At 32.6% G+C, this 15,687-nt stretch overlaps 1 protein-coding gene across 4 annotated transcripts in view; it reads left to right on the forward strand.

Annotated features, from left to right (window-relative positions):
- Positions 1-15,687, forward strand: part of DDX4 (DEAD-box helicase 4) — a 53,771-nt gene that overhangs the window by 20,875 nt on the left and 17,209 nt on the right. For 3 of the 4 annotated variants that reach the window (XM_031965168.1, XM_031965162.1, XM_031965155.1), the window contains exons 8-16: positions 661-759; positions 5,275-5,358; positions 5,985-6,026; positions 6,970-7,017; positions 7,136-7,180; positions 7,584-7,726; positions 8,407-8,559; positions 14,896-15,050; positions 15,481-15,610. In XM_031965168.1, the coding sequence (XP_031821028.1) occupies positions 661-759; positions 5,275-5,358; positions 5,985-6,026; positions 6,970-7,017; positions 7,136-7,180; positions 7,584-7,726; positions 8,407-8,559; positions 14,896-15,050; positions 15,481-15,610 (899 nt within the window). The remainder of the gene's footprint in view (positions 1-660; positions 760-5,274; positions 5,359-5,984; positions 6,027-6,969; positions 7,018-7,135; positions 7,181-7,583; positions 7,727-8,406; positions 8,560-14,895; positions 15,051-15,480; positions 15,611-15,687) is intronic. The other variant, XM_031965160.1, reaches the window with a different exon arrangement.

Raw genomic sequence — 15,687 nt, forward strand, 5'->3', positions numbered from 1 at the left:
TCATTTTCACTCCCTAGTTAGACACTGTCAAATAAGAATAAGGAAATCTATGAAATTTTAGAGGTTTGTGGTGAATTGCTATTTCCAAGGTAGCTGTTTGCGAAATTTTCCATTAAAAGGGTCTTTATGCAGTTTTAATACTAACCTGTCCCTAGGTGTTTGTATTCATATGGTTTCTGTGTGCCTTATTTTGATTTTTTTTCCCAAAGAGAATCTGATTACATTGGTACATTTTAGTGTCTCATCAATTTAAAATGAATTCCTGTTTACAATGGCAAATTTTGACTTATCCAAAACTTAGTGTCTAGGCTTACAGGAATCATTCATTTCAACTTAAATAAAAAAATTTGCTTTTAATGACTCCAAACTTATTCTTGTAATAAAGAATATGAATGAAATCACATCAGTTTTCTTTCACCAATACTGTATGTCATATAATGCCTCAGTCTCTAAAGAATTAAAGTTTTAATTTATTCAAAGGACAGTGTTTATAAAGCACAGTGAAAAATATGCACAAGAAAAGTAATATAAATATATTTAACACACTCTGGGTAAAATTGGGCATTTCTGTATTAGTTGATAATTTCTTAAATAGTTGTTATGTACTAATTAAATTCCATGAATTTGAGCATCAAATTTTAATTTGTTGTAACTTTGTAGGTTATCAAGATGGAAATGATTCAGAAGCTTCAGGGTCATCAAGAAGAGGTGGACGTGGCAGTTTCCGAGGTTGCCGTGGAGGATTTGGTCTCACTCACAGTTAGTAGAGTGGTGAATTGTGTACCACTTGTGATTTAATATTGATTGGTACTAAGATACTTTCTGGAAGTGAAATTGAGAGGTATTTCACAGCTTACTTCAGCCCCCTTTTGATGAATGAATCTCTTTTGAAACAAGTATTAATCTACCCCTATTGTACTTTACCCTGTAATGGGAAACTTAGTGTGTAATCCTTCTGTTTGAAAAATCAGAATTGCTGGGTAATTCTGATTGTTGAAATTTTATTTCATTTTTACTTCTGTTTATTATTTCTGGTTCTCCACTTAAAGTAAAGCAGAATAAATGTAATCATTTTACATAGCAGATCTTTAAATTTATGAAAACTATTATTGTGTTCTTCCTGCTCAGATGGCTACTTCTTAAGTTTTTAAAAAATGCGTATATATAAAAATGAATGAAAATTAGAATGGATTTGGGGAATGAACATTTCTTCAGGATTTTCAATGATAGACTAACTTTGTTATATACTTCATTTTATATGGTATGATTTGAGGAATTCTTCCAATGCCTTTTTTGTCTGCCATTTTGTCCAAAGTGCTCACTTTGGTATTGCTTCCAGAAAGTCACCATTTAAATAAATGTATGTGCTTCTTGAGAGAAGAGATCATTTGAAGACTAGGACAATAAAGTGTTTTTGATTTAGAGATAGTGGGGTTGGGTTCTAGTTACGGACTATTTTGATGGAGAGCTGGCTAGAGTGAGATGCTGTAGGGGGATGTTTTGGAGAACATGAAGATATTATTAAGAAGTGTAATTTTGGTTTACTCAAATGATTTTGCATGTGACCAGTCCTAACTAATATTAAGGAATTTCTTTTTATGAAAGGGAAAAGATGTTTCTGAGAGAAATTAACTGCAAGACAGCTTTCTTAGTTTAGAGAATTTTTAAAAAATATATTTCTTTAGAACTTAAAAAACAGAAAAAAAGCAGAAAAAGAAAAAAATTGTCATGTGCACAACAGAGCATAAGAAGGGGATTCAAAATATATAACAAATTTCCATTTCAAGAAAGTATATAATAGAACACATTGTGTTCATAACTGCTTCTTTTCTTTGCTTCCTTGTAAGTTTTCTTTCTTTTTCTGCTATGCGCTTTTTAACTTTATTCTTTTTCCTCCTTTTCTTCTCCAAACCACATCGCCCTCTCCCTCCCTCCCTCCCTCTTTGATATACCGACACACACCCATATATACATAGATTCTTTTAATCACATAAAAATATATTCACATACATCTGTGTAAGTCTATGCTATGCTTTGCCTTTTTTTTTTTCCCCTGAAAGTGGATAACATCATTTTTAGGTCTAAGTCCTTCCATATTTTTCTAAATTTACCAATTCATTTCCTTACACCGCAACAGTATTACATTATACTATCTGATTGTTTTGAATAGTCTAAAACAATGTTAATGTTTTATATATTATGTTGTTTCCTTATTTTTTCTTTTGATTGGATTTTTAAAACTAACTTTGTCTGAGATCAATGATTACTACCCCTGCCTTTTAAAATTTTTTTAATAAATTCTACTCATGATCATTATTGTGCTTGTATGTATCTCTTGTTTTCTATCCCTGCTGAGTCTTCTATTTAAATTCCACCTGCTAACTAACTATCCTCCCCTGCCCAGGAATCCCTCCCATATCTTTTCCCTTTTTCTTTTTTTACTCCATTCCCATTAATCTGTACACTTTATCTCATTTCCATTAATCTATGTGCCTTTCTATACCCAGCTTTATCCTATTTCCTCTCACATTTTATTTCTTTTAAGTTTTAAGGAGTTTTATACTCTTCCAGACATGTACTCAAATGTTCCCTCTTTAACAGATTTCTTATGTAAGATTTCAGAACTACTAGCCTTCCTCCCCATCTACTCTGTATCACTTCTTGCTCTCACACCTCATTCATATAACATAATTATTATTTTTATATTTGTTTTTTTGATTCACATAATTTTACTCTTATCTTTCTTTTTGAACTACCCAGTTACCAATCACAATCTTAGACATGGTTTATATTTCCACGTATAAAACTTAAGCAGTTTTTCCTTATTGAGTCCCTTAAAATTAGTCTTTGATGGTTACCTTATTTCTTAATGTCAATTTTTCTATTAAGTTAAGGTTTTTTTTTTGTTTTGTTTTGTTTTTGCAACAAAGTCCTGAAAGTCTGCTAATTTGCTGAATATCCATTTTTTTTTTTTTGTTCACAGTTATGGTTAATTTTGCTGGATATATTTCCAACTGCTATCCTAGTTCTTTTGATCTTATATATAGTATTCCAAGACCTGTTGTCATTTATTGTAACTGCTGATAAGTTTTGTATGATTCTAATTGTGGCTCCAGTGTATTTGAATTTTTGTTGTTATTGCTTGTAAAATTTTCTCTTTAATTTGATGGTTTCAAAATTTGGCAGTAATGTTCATGTAGTTTTCCTTATGGGATCTTTTTTAGATGGTGATTGGTGGTTTTTTTCTATTTCTATTTTCCCCTTTTGTTCTAACATTTCAGGACAATTTTCTTAAATTATTTTTTATCGTATGATATTGTTTCCATTTTTTTGATCATAGCTTCCAGGTACTGCAATTATCATGTTTTCTAGATCTGTGGTTTTTCTTATGAGACATCTCACATTCTCTTCCCCCCCCCCCCACTTTTTATTACTTCTTGGTCTCATGGTTTCACTGTATTACCCTTGTGCAGTTCTAATTTTCAAGGAGTAATTTTCTTCCTTAAGACTCTGGATCTCCTTTTCTATTTGGTTAACTTTCTTTTCATAATCTTGTTTTTTTTTTCCCTAAGTTTTTTTTTTCTCAGTGTCTCAATTTTTAAAAGTCTTTTTTTTTGGTTATATTTCTTTTCTAAAAATTCTTTTTAGACAGATAATGTATGTGTTTTTATCCCATGGGATAGAAGAAGCTTGCTTTTATTTATTTTTTTCACTTCATTATCTTTCTTTGAAAAAGAACGCTGGTCTTTCCTATTCCCATAGTAACTGTCTATGGTAAATTCTTTTAGTGCAACCTCCTCCTTGGCAAGGTGGAGAATGTTGGTACCTCTGACTTCAGGTCCTCCTTTAGTTCTCCCCTTTAACTTGGAACCCAAAACTAAGAACTCTGCCCTCTTGTTAGTGTTGGCAGCCAGCAGTATCCCTGTCTCACTGTTTTTGCACTCATTGAGCGTAAGCTGGTTCTTTCTTGCCCAGAATGTCTAGTTTCTGCAGTATAGCTTGGCCTGGCATTCCTTATCTGTAGAGGTTCCCTCAAACATCTCCAGCTCAGATTTCTGACTTCTATATTGTGTGAGAAGTGAAAATTGCTGGGATTGGACCAAGGCTACTTCCCAACCCAGCAAACTCCAGGATGCCCTGATTGTTTCAGTGGAATTAACCTGGAGGTGTTACAGTTCACAGGGGCCAAATCTCCTTCCTGGTATCTTTCTTGAAGTTTTCTCTGATTGTCCCTGGAGGTCCACTTTTCTGCTCCAACTTCTATTTGTTTTTCATTGCTCTATGATCAATCTGAGGTGCGGTTTTGTTTTTTTGAGGGGAAGAGGGAAAATTGAGAGACCTTGGAGTTTTCTAACCTACTCTGCCATCTTCCCAGAATCTCCAGCCTATAGAATTTGTGGGAAAACTTTTGAGATTTGTTGGTGAGAAAATATTATTCCCCAATCTGGTTAAATTTAAAGGATTATTCATTTTGTAGGCCTTTAGTAAACATTTAGCAGGACAGTGATATACTATACAAGTTGCTGAAGATACAAAGACAAAGTGATAAAAGTCCTTGACCTAAAGTGGTATCTTTTCAAATGGTGGATGCAGAGTGATGCTTATCACATTTATAAAGGTACATTAAGATTAGATTGAGAAGGGAGAGAACAGTTTTGAAAGGTCGGGAATGGCTTTCTTCAAATGTTGATCTTTGAAGGAATGAAATTATTACCAGAAGCAGAGAATGCATTCCAGGATTGCAGAATAGGCCTTCTAAGGGTATGGGGACAGGAAATGAAATGCCTAGTCATAAAAGCCAGTAAACCAGTTTTGCTGAATTGTAGAGAGCACAAATGTGAAATCGGTCTTCTGAAGGATAGGCTATGACCAGGTTATGAAGGGCTTCACAAACTAAGCTGAGGAATTTTAATTTTATTCTGGAGGCAATGGAAATTTACTAGAGGTTCTTTTCATGAGGAATAACATGGTCATATCTGTTCATGGTTATTTAGAGTGGTTGTGTGAAAAGTGGATTGATGAGAAGATAGATCTCTGCCAAAGTCCAATGAAGAGATAAGTGAGTAGAGAGAAGAGGGCAGAGATAAATGAGAGCTGTTATGGGGAAAGGATTGACTAGAAGCGGCAGCTAATTGAATGAGCCTCTAATTATCTTTAGGCAGTTTAAACATAAATCATTTAAAATATAATTAAGTGATTTTAAAAACATTTGAAAAACAACAAATAATAAATCTATTTGAGGTATATAATACATTTTATATCTATGAAATTTAGATAGTGAATCTGAACGCGAAGATGGGCCTCAACGCCCTGGTGGATTTTTTAGTTCAAGAAGAACAGGATTAGTTGATCCAGCAGGTAAGAATCTAGAATTTGTTATTAAAAAAGGGGTGTGTGCGCGTGTGTGTGTGTGTGTGTGTGTGTGTGATGTATTCATTATTTAATTTTTAATAAGTACTGTATATGCTATGGTAAAATGCATACACATTCTCTCCTCATTCTTCATTCTCTATATTTTGCTCTGTTGAAGTATTGAAGTCAAGCATAAAGAAAGTAGCTCATTCCCTTTTTGTATTTGTGTAATTGGTTTAAGAAAAATTTTGTGGCTTTTTAAAATCTATGTACTAAATATTGTTATCTTTGAGTTAATTTCAGAGTATAAATTAAAGCTGATTAAAATCATTGGGGGGGGGTGCGGGGAGGAGATGTCTTGGACCAGTGTCAGGGAATGAAAAAAAGAAAATTAGAGGAATGGATAGAATTTGGGAGTAAATGAAAAATGAGAGCATATTAGTTGTGGAGAGATTTAACTATAAGGAGGAAAAGTTTGAATTAGATACATAAACAGAAGAAAGCTTTTTACTTAGAAAAATTAAAGTAATTCCTTCTATCAGTCCAGCAGTGATGAAATAGACTTCTCCATTTTGGCTTGTATGCTTGAGGAGAATTAAAACGTTTTAAGTTTGTTGTCAAATACTTTTCAGGTAATGGTGACAATTTCCGAGGCAGAAGTGTTGGTGGAAGAGGTGAGGTTTGGGGGTTGGGGGTGCTTACTTTAAAATTTGATAACAGTAATTTAGATTGAAATAAAAGTTATCCATTCAGCATGTTGTCTTGTTCTGCCTTAACTTCTTATGGGGAAGTGCTAGTGCCTAGAAACAACTGTTTTTATATTAAGTTGAAGGGTAGGGCATTTGACCTGGAGGTGACTGACGAAGTAAGTAGCTCTATATGTCAAAATACTAAGGCATTGTTGCAAGTCATGTAAAGAAGTTTTTAAAATGCTGAAGCCTTTCAGATTGGGAGGAGCTTGTTTTGACTTGTTTTACTGTGAAAAATGAGCAATATTTATTTTGATTCTTTGTCTCATGAGCTTTCTAATATCGTTTCCCTTCAGTTCTTTCCTACTTAATGGGTTTTCCATTGCAGAAATAATTAGTGAAGGGCCATTTAAAACCATATACCACTGTTTTTTGATATTTGCTAGCAGAATTTCCCATGCATTATGTGATTCTATTTGCAGATGCTTTAGTAGTAAGGTGTCTGATTACTTAGGTTGCATCTTTTGGAGGTACCAGGTGAGAGAATTTGTTAGGTCTCTCCCAATCTTTATTTCCTTTTGTGACTATCCTCTTGGTCTGTGGAGTGGTTCTGCACCTGAGAGGAAAAATTCTGATTTTCCTGGAGCTCCCTCCAGTTGAAAACCAAATTCTGGAGTATGCCTTTAGGAAATAGAGAAGAAAAATTGACTTGGTATTAGTAGGAGGGCTGCAAAATTGTACACATTTCTGGATATTAAGATTAATTAATGTAGGTTCCTACTTCTGATACTGAATTCAAACACTTATTGAGTGATAGTATGCTTAACTTGTCTACTTTTTGAGCACTAGTGATTATTGAAAAAATAAGGAGTTCACAAATAATTGTAAATTTGTATATTTACTGTTTTACTGTTATCTGCTTTAATAGGTGGTTACAAAGGATTCAATGAAGAAGTAGTGGCAGGTTCTGGAAGAAGTAAGCTTTAATTTTATACAATGATTTTATTTGTTTGATTTTATTGTGGCAGTCTTTCATGGATGATTTTGTTTAACATATTTTTCTTTTTCTTTTTCCTTTTTTATTTCTTACTAAGACACTTGGAAATCAGAAGCTGAAGGAGAAAGTGGTGACTTTCAAGGTAAGCTGGTTCACCTTATGTATGGTAATATATACATAGTACATATTTAATATGTATAGTATATTTAGAGCATTGATGTGTTTTCATGATCACACTGAATCAATAAGTTTACAACACAATTGATTCTACAAACATTTTGTGGATAGAGTTGTGTAACTTTTAAAGTCTTATTATGAAGGAAATGTAAAATCTAAAATGCAGTGGCTTGTTTTCCTAAACCAGTTAATTTCCCCTATTTAAATATTAAAGACTTTATAAAAGGGTGGAGAGTGAAGGAGCATTTAAAACTTGATCATCTATTTAACTTTTAATATTTACAAGACTTTAACATATCTCTAATCCCTTATTTTTTTTTTTCAGTCAATAGTTCATTCTTTAACTGTTGGAATGTTTTATGTTCAAGGACCGAAAGTGACCTACATACCACCGCCCCCACCTGAAAATGAAGAAGCTATCTTTGCACACTACCAGACTGGCATAAACTTTGATAAATATGATACTATTCTTGTGGAAGTATCTGGGCATGATGCTCCACCAGCAATACTGGTTAGTATATTTATACTTTGTATACTTTTTTCTTTTACCAAGTAAGCCTTTTCCTAGTATCTTTTTATGACTACTATCTGAAAATACTTAATGTCAGAGAATGTCAAGGTCTTTTCCAACTTTACTATCAAGTGTATTAGGTATGAAGTTTAGGAACAAATGAACTATTCAAAATGGAATTTTGTACTGTTATATAATAAAATGGACACAATATTCTTTCAAATATGAAAACTTAAAAAAAAGTTTCCTGAAAGCCAGAAACATAAATTCTCCAAGCAATCCAAAATCTTTACTTTTTTTCAGGAATAAGAGAGAAGTTAGTTTTGGTTCATGTTTTTGACATTTTGAGAAGTAGTTAAATTTCTTATTTTTTGGGAGGGGGGAGGCAATTGGGGTTAAGTGACTTGCCCAGGGTCACACAGCCAGGAAGTGTTAAGTGTCTGAAGCCATATTTGAACTTGGGTTCTCCTGACTTCAGAGCTGGCTCTATCCACTTACACCAACTAACTGCCCCGGAAGCAGTTAAGATTCTTGTATATGGCTTTTAGAGTGAGAAAACTTGGTAGTATCACTTTAGGATTTTAAATGAATTTAAATTTTTAAGGAAAATGTGAATAATACATGATTTTTATGGAATTTAATTTATAATTATGATTTTACCCTTTGTACTTTTTTCTTAGACTTTTGAAGAAGCTGATCTCTGTCAGACACTCAATAACAACATTACAAAAGCTGGTTATACTAAACTTACTCCTGTTCAAAAATACAGTATTCCTATTATATTGGCAGGGCGAGATCTGATGGCTTGTGCTCAGACAGGCTCTGGGAAAACTGTAAGTTACTTTCCATGTATTTTGTACTATATTTGAATGTTGTAGAATTGAGAATTTTGTAACTTACATACAAGTACCTTGATTCTGTTTTGTTTGTAAGGGAGAATATTAGCTTGCTGTAGATTATCATAAAAGTGATATAGAAATGTTATACTTAGCTTTCTTTGCTTTTTAATTCCTAATTTTGTTGGGCTCTACTTATGTTATGCTATTTCTAATATTGTTTCAATCTACAGAGGTTATTTTCATTTAAAGGATGTTTGATCTATAGAAGGTGGTAATGTCTAAAAGCCCAATCCTGTAATTTAAACACAAAAGTTTGAAAAAGAGAAACTGTTGTCTGTTATACATAAAGATAGGAAGTTGGGAACATCATCTTGTGGATTGTTCCCATTTGTTTAGGTTAGGGACAGCTGGTTAGCTTTAGTTTACAGGCATGTAGGGAAAACGGCTTAGTTCTGAAATCATTTGGGTTTAAGTAGGAAGTTCAGATCTTGGGTCTTGGAAAAATTATCTGGATTATGAAGTTCATTCTCTATGCTTCCACCAGGGTAGGACTGGAAGGAAAAGAGGTGAGGTGATTGAGAGCAGTAATGATATGACTCACTGAGGAAATGATAGCCCAGAATGTTAGTTGTATAAGAAAAGGTCATAGTTGATTATCTGTGTATGGATTCCTCTCCCAGTGCTCTATGTTTAGAATGTTTGTCTTCTTCCAGTCAGCCTCTCTTACTTTTTTCATGTATTAAGCCTACTATGTGCTAGGTAGTATGTAAGATGCTAAGAATACAAAGACAAAAACTAAGCAGTTCTGTCCTCAAGGAATTTAATTCATTCTTTGATGAGCTGGAGATATGATACAATATGTATATGTATGAATGTTGCAAAATTAATGAGGGAAGGCTAAAAGCTTAGGGGATCAAGAAAATTTTTATTTATAAGGTATTGAGAATACATTCTGTGAATGGAGGTCAAACAGTGCAAAGTTGTCAAGGAGTGCAAAGAAAAGTCATGTATAAAGCATAGCAAGAATACCAATTGACTGTATAGGGTATAAAGTCATTTAATAATTTATTTTAATAAATTAATCAATTTTTTTAATCAGTTAATTATTAATCAATAATTTAATTAAGCTATTTAATAAAGAGTGTATAGTCATATTTAATATTGGAAAGAGTATATGACCAAGCTATGAAATATTTCCAAAGCTAAAGAGAGGTGTTTGTCTTTGATCTTAGAGATAGTATGATGCCACTTGAAGGGAAAATGGAAGGGAATAAACATTTGTATAGAATCTATGTGCCAGGCATGCTAAGTGCTTTTTACAAATATCTCATTTGCTGTTACAAAAATCCTGTGTGATAGGTGCTATTATCACTACATTCTTGCAGTTGAGAAAACTGAGGCAGACAGGTTAAATGACTTGTCCAGAGTCTCGCAAAGAGTGACTGTGCAGGATTTGAACTCAGATTTTCCAGATTCAAGGCCCAGTATTTGAATTATTGCTGTATGAACTACTGCTTCTTCCACTTGAGTCAGAGTTTTGATTAAGGAAAATCATTTTGGCATTTATGTACAGCAGGGCTTCTTTTTCTATTTGTAATCCCTTTTCATCTGAGAAATCTTTACCTGAATGCAGATACATAGGTATATAAAATAGGTGTACAAATCAAATATTTACAGATATTATAATTTTGTGACCCCCCATATTGTTATATGACCCACAATTCAAGAAGCTTTGGTGTAGTGTAGAGAATGTATTGAAGAGGAAGAGACTTTGAAGTCTCTTCAGTTAGACCCATGAAATAGTTTTGGTGGGAGATAAATGGTACCTTGAATTATAATTGTAGGTATGGGAGTAGGGAGAAGGGATGACAAGTTTTTTCATCTATTTCGGTGTGTGGAGAAGCAACAGTAAGGACGCAAAGGCAAGGCGAATGTTGTGAACCTACGTGAATGAAAGGATAATGGTATCTTTGATAGAAATAGGGATCTTTAAAATGCTGGTGTTTGAGAAACGATGAGTCCTGCTTTGACTATATTGAATTTTTAGATGCCTATTGAGCATTTAATTTGAGATAACCAGTGAATAATTAGAGATGTGTGACTAGAGCTCAGGTGAGAAACTGAATTTGAAATATAAATCTGAGAATCATTTGCATAGAGATGATAATTAATCTGTGGGAGATGATGAAGTCTTCAAGTGAGAGAGCGTATGGAGAGAAAATAGAAGGCAGCCCAAAATACAATTTTGAAGTACAACCAGTAGGGTAATGAGATCTAGAAGAGGAACCAACAAAGGAGACAGAGAAATGGTCAAATATGTAAGAGGAGCAACAAGAGAGTGTTGTCTCAAAAACCCAGAGAGGATCTAGGAGGATATTGAATGATGGTTCTATAATTACCTCAAAAGATGTAATTTTGGAACAGTGTGCTAAAGACATCCTTTGGTGATGATAAGCCTCAGATTATGTTTATATTTTTAAAGAATAAAGGTATCTTATTTTCATCTTCCTGACTAATATATCATATAATCAACAAATATTTATTAAGAATCTATTGTTTACATTTAAGATACAGTCCTGGATCTTGGGAATAAAATTAATAAAAGAAAAGAAAAATCCTAATTCTCAAGATGTTTCTTTTGGTGGAGACAATATACACATGCATAAATATATGTAAAGCTAAATATGAAGAGAAAATAATTTATTTAGGCAAGGAAGGAAATCAGTAAAAGCTTTTATAGAAGAAAGTCATGTTTGAATTGAGTCTTTTTAAATGTTTGCTAAGTTCTTTTTATATGTTACTTTAAATTTTTTTAATATAAGGAAACTTCAGAATATTTCCTCCCTTTTCCAAAATGTGTATGTACACATAAAATACACTTGCTTACATGATGGAGAATTTTTAACCATAGATTTTTTTTCTCAGTAGTATTTTATTTCTCCAAATACATATAAAGCTAGTTTTCAGCATTCATTTTTATAAGATTTTATGTTCCACATTTTTTCTCTCTCCTTTCTTTCATCTCCCCCTTCTTCAAGATAGCAAGCAGTCTGATAAAGGTTATACACATACAGTCCTTTTAAACATTTCCATATTTGTCATGTTGTACAAGAAACATCAGAGCAAAAGGGGAAAAAAGGGGGGAAAATGAGAGAAAAAACATACAAAAGGGTGAAAATATTATGCTTCCACTCACATTTGATCTCCATAATAATAATTTATTTATGCAGACAGCGTTTTTTTCCATCACAAGTCTAGTGAAATTGTCTTAGATCATTGAGATCATGCTGTCCAAGTTGATCATTGTACAGTATTGCTGTTACAATGTACAATGTTCACCTGCTTTTGCTCACTTCACTCAATATCAGTTAGTGTAAGTTTTTCCAGGCTTTTCTGAAATCAGCCTCCTCTAATTCATATACCATATCTTATTCAGCCATTCCTCAATTGATAGACATCTACTCAATTTCTAGTTCCTTGGCACTCTAAAAAAAGAGCTGCTACAAATATTTTAGCACATAGGGTCAATTTCCCTTTTTTATGATCTTTTTGGGATACAGGTCCAGTAATGATACTGCTATATCAAAGGTAACATTTTTACATTTGCATTTCCCCTCTTTTCCTTCCTGCTGCTTCTGTTCTTTCTCCCTCAATGAATGAAAAAACAAGAAAAATAAAATCCCTATTACAGATGTACATGGTCAAGCAAAGCAAATTTGCACATTGATCATGTCCATAAAATATGGCTCAATTTGTACCCTTTTAGACCATCAAGGAGATGGAAAATGTGTTTCATCTTGAGTCCTTTGGAGTTGTGAGTGATTGATTACTGGACTGATCAGAAATCCTAAATTCATTCTGTATCAGTTCATAATGAGCTTTTCACACATCTCTGAAATTGTCTCTTTCATCATTTCTTAAAATGCTGTCATGTTCTGTCACACCCTTAAACCATGACTTGTTAGTTGTTTCTACAAGTAATGGACATTTTTTCATTTTCTAATTCCTTGCCACCACAAAAAGAACTGCTTCAAATATTTCTGTCCAAATGGTTCACTTTCTTCTTTTATTGATATCTTTAGTGGTATCATGATAGTGGTGTTACTGGTTCCAATGTATATGTGTGTTTTAATAGCTTTTTTGTCATAGTATTTATTGCATTCCAAAATAGTTGGATAAGTTCATAGTTCCCTCAGCAATGAATTAATGCGCCTGTTTTTCCACAGTCCTTCCAGAATTTTTCATTTTTCTTTTTTGTCAACTTAGTGAATATGATTAATGTGAGATGGAACCTCAGAGTAATTTTAATTTGTATTTCTTTAATTAGTGGTAATTTCAAGTATTTTTCTTTATGACTATCAATATCTTGGAATTTTTTTCCACTGAAAACTGCCTATTCATACCCTTGATTAGGAAGTGACTTATTTTTATAAATTTGAATAAGTTCCTTATATATTTTAGAAATGAGAGTGTTAGTCTGTAGAGACTTACATGAACTGATTCCAAGTGAAGTAAGTAGAACCAATAGAACATTGCACACAGCAATAATAACAATATATGATGATCAGCTGTGATGGATTTAGCTCTTTTCAGCAATGAGGTGATTCAGGCCAATTCCAAAAGACTTTGGTAGAGAGAGTCATTTGCAATCAGAAAGAAGCTGCTGGTCTCTGAATGTGAATCATAGCATAGTATTTTAGCTTTTTTTGCTGTTTGCTTGCTTTTTGTTTTCTTTCTCATTTTTTCCCTTTTTCATCTAATTTTTCTTGTGCAGCATGATAACTGCAAATATGTTTAGAAGAATCACGGGTTTAATCTATATTGGATTACTTGCTACCTGGGAGAAAGGAAGGGTGGGAAAGGAGGAAGAAAAATTTGGAACACAAGGTTTTGCAAGAGTGAATATTGAAAACTCTCTTTGCATGTATTTTGAAAATAGCTATTATTAAAAAAAAAAAAGAAATGATACTTTTATCAGAGAAACTTGTGGAAAAGATTCCTCCTCAATTATCTGCTTCTTTCCCAACTTTAGCTACATTGATTTTATTTGGACAAATTTAAAAAATTTTATGTACGTAGTAGTGACCATTTTGCTTTCTCTGATCACTTCTCTATATTTTATGTTCGCAAATTATCCTTCTACACATAGATTTGACATGCAATTTCTTGTTCAATTTTTAAAAAATATGAAATTCCTCTTTGTGTCTTAAGACATAATTGTTTGGAGATTATCTTAGTATACAATGTGCAGTTGTATAGTTCTATGCCTAGTTTGTTAGGCTGTTATTCAATTTTCCTCCACAATTTTTGTTGAATAATAAGTTCTTGCCCCAAAGTCTGCGATGTTTTGGTTGATCAAAAAGTGCTTCCATGTACTAATTTGCTTCTCTATATTATAGTATAGCTAATCTGTTCCACTGATCAGTCTACTTCTTAATTAGTACAAATGTTTTGATGATTACCGTTTTGTAGTATAGTTTGAGCTGATACTGCTTTTTTCTAACCATTTTTCATTAATTCTCTTTATATTCTTTTTTCATTTTTCGGGCGAATTTGATTATTGTTATTTTCTAGCTCTGTTAGTTTATTGTTAGTTTTATGTAGTGTGGGCCCACTTGAATTGAATCTTTAGGAAAGAAAGCAGTTTCATGAAAAAGGAATATCTTTCAGGCCTAGGAGACAGCCAGGGCAAGGTTTTGAGGATAAGAAATAAGGTGAGTTATATATAAAGAACAAAAAGAAGGCCAGTTTGTGGAAAAGATTCCTCCCTCTCATTCATCTGCTTCTTTCCCAATTTTAGCTACATTGATTTTATTTGTGAAAAATTTAAAAAATTTTATGTACTCAGTAATGACCATTTTGCTTTCTCTGATCATTTCTCTATATATTATGTTCACAAATTATTCTTCTACACATAGATCTGACATGTAATTTCTTTCTTCAATTTTTTTTTAAAATGAAATTCTTCTTTATGTCTTAAGACATACTTATTTGGAGATTATCTTGGTATACAATGGGAAGGGGGGAGTATTGTATAATGAGACTGTTGAAATAGGTTGTTAAGGTTTTAAAAGCTAAAGAGAGAAAATTTTTAGTTGACATTAGAAAGTGTATTGAGTTAGGATTGTACTCAAGAAAATCTGCACATTTCTGAAAAGGTGATATTTAAATGACATTTCATCTCTCCTATGTAAGATGAACTTTATAGATCTTAAATGTTAAATCTCTTGATTAGAAATTTCAGTTTTCTATTTCCCTATTTTTAATTTTTTTCTGTAGAAAAATGTCTTATTTTAGAAAATATTGTAAATTTTATAATTTAACCTTTAGGCAGCTTTTCTTTTGCCAATTTTGGCTCATATGATGCGGGATGGAGTAACTGCCAGTCGTTTTAAAGATCAGCAGGAACCAGAGTGTATTATTGTTGCTCCAACTAGAGAGTTGATCAACCAGATCTTCTTGGAAGCAAGAAAATTTTCTTTTGGGTAAGTGTGTATGAGTTTGTTTTCTTTTCATAGTTTCTGGAAAAATAACCTTTTTCTCATCATGGATAGATTTAAGAATAGATATGATGTGATGTGATGTTATATTAGCACAATAATAATATATTGCCCAGTTCACTGAAATATTCCAAGGTTGACTAATTAGTTTTCAGGAATTTTGTTTTGCATAATTATTGCATCTTTTTGTTCATTTGTTATTTCTCAGTTGAGTTTCAAATTAAAGAAGAGAAAATTTGAGTCTTTTCAGTTCTTATTAAATTTATCCAAAAAAGTGGGTGTGGTTATTTTTCAGCATCATTAGTAATATCATATGCATATACGTGTTATTTTTCATGGTGATTCATACAGTGACTTCTTAATGAACTTTATTTCTTTTTAAAGAAATAAAAAATGGTATTCTTTTTGTTCAAAGGACTTGTATAAGACCTGTTGTAATCTATGGGGGAACACAATTGGGACATTCAATTCGCCAAATAATGCAAGGCTGCAACATTTTATGTGCTACACCAGGAAGACTAATGGACATCATAGGTAAAGAAAAGGTAGGCTTTACAAGGTTATATAAAAATTTTGGAATAATCACAAAATTTCTATATTGGAAAAAATCTAAATATGTTTC

The sequence above is a fragment of the Sarcophilus harrisii genome, chromosome 1 (genome assembly GCF_902635505.1).
Source record: "Sarcophilus harrisii chromosome 1, mSarHar1.11, whole genome shotgun sequence".
NCBI classification, from domain to species: domain Eukaryota; kingdom Metazoa; phylum Chordata; class Mammalia; order Dasyuromorphia; family Dasyuridae; genus Sarcophilus; species Sarcophilus harrisii.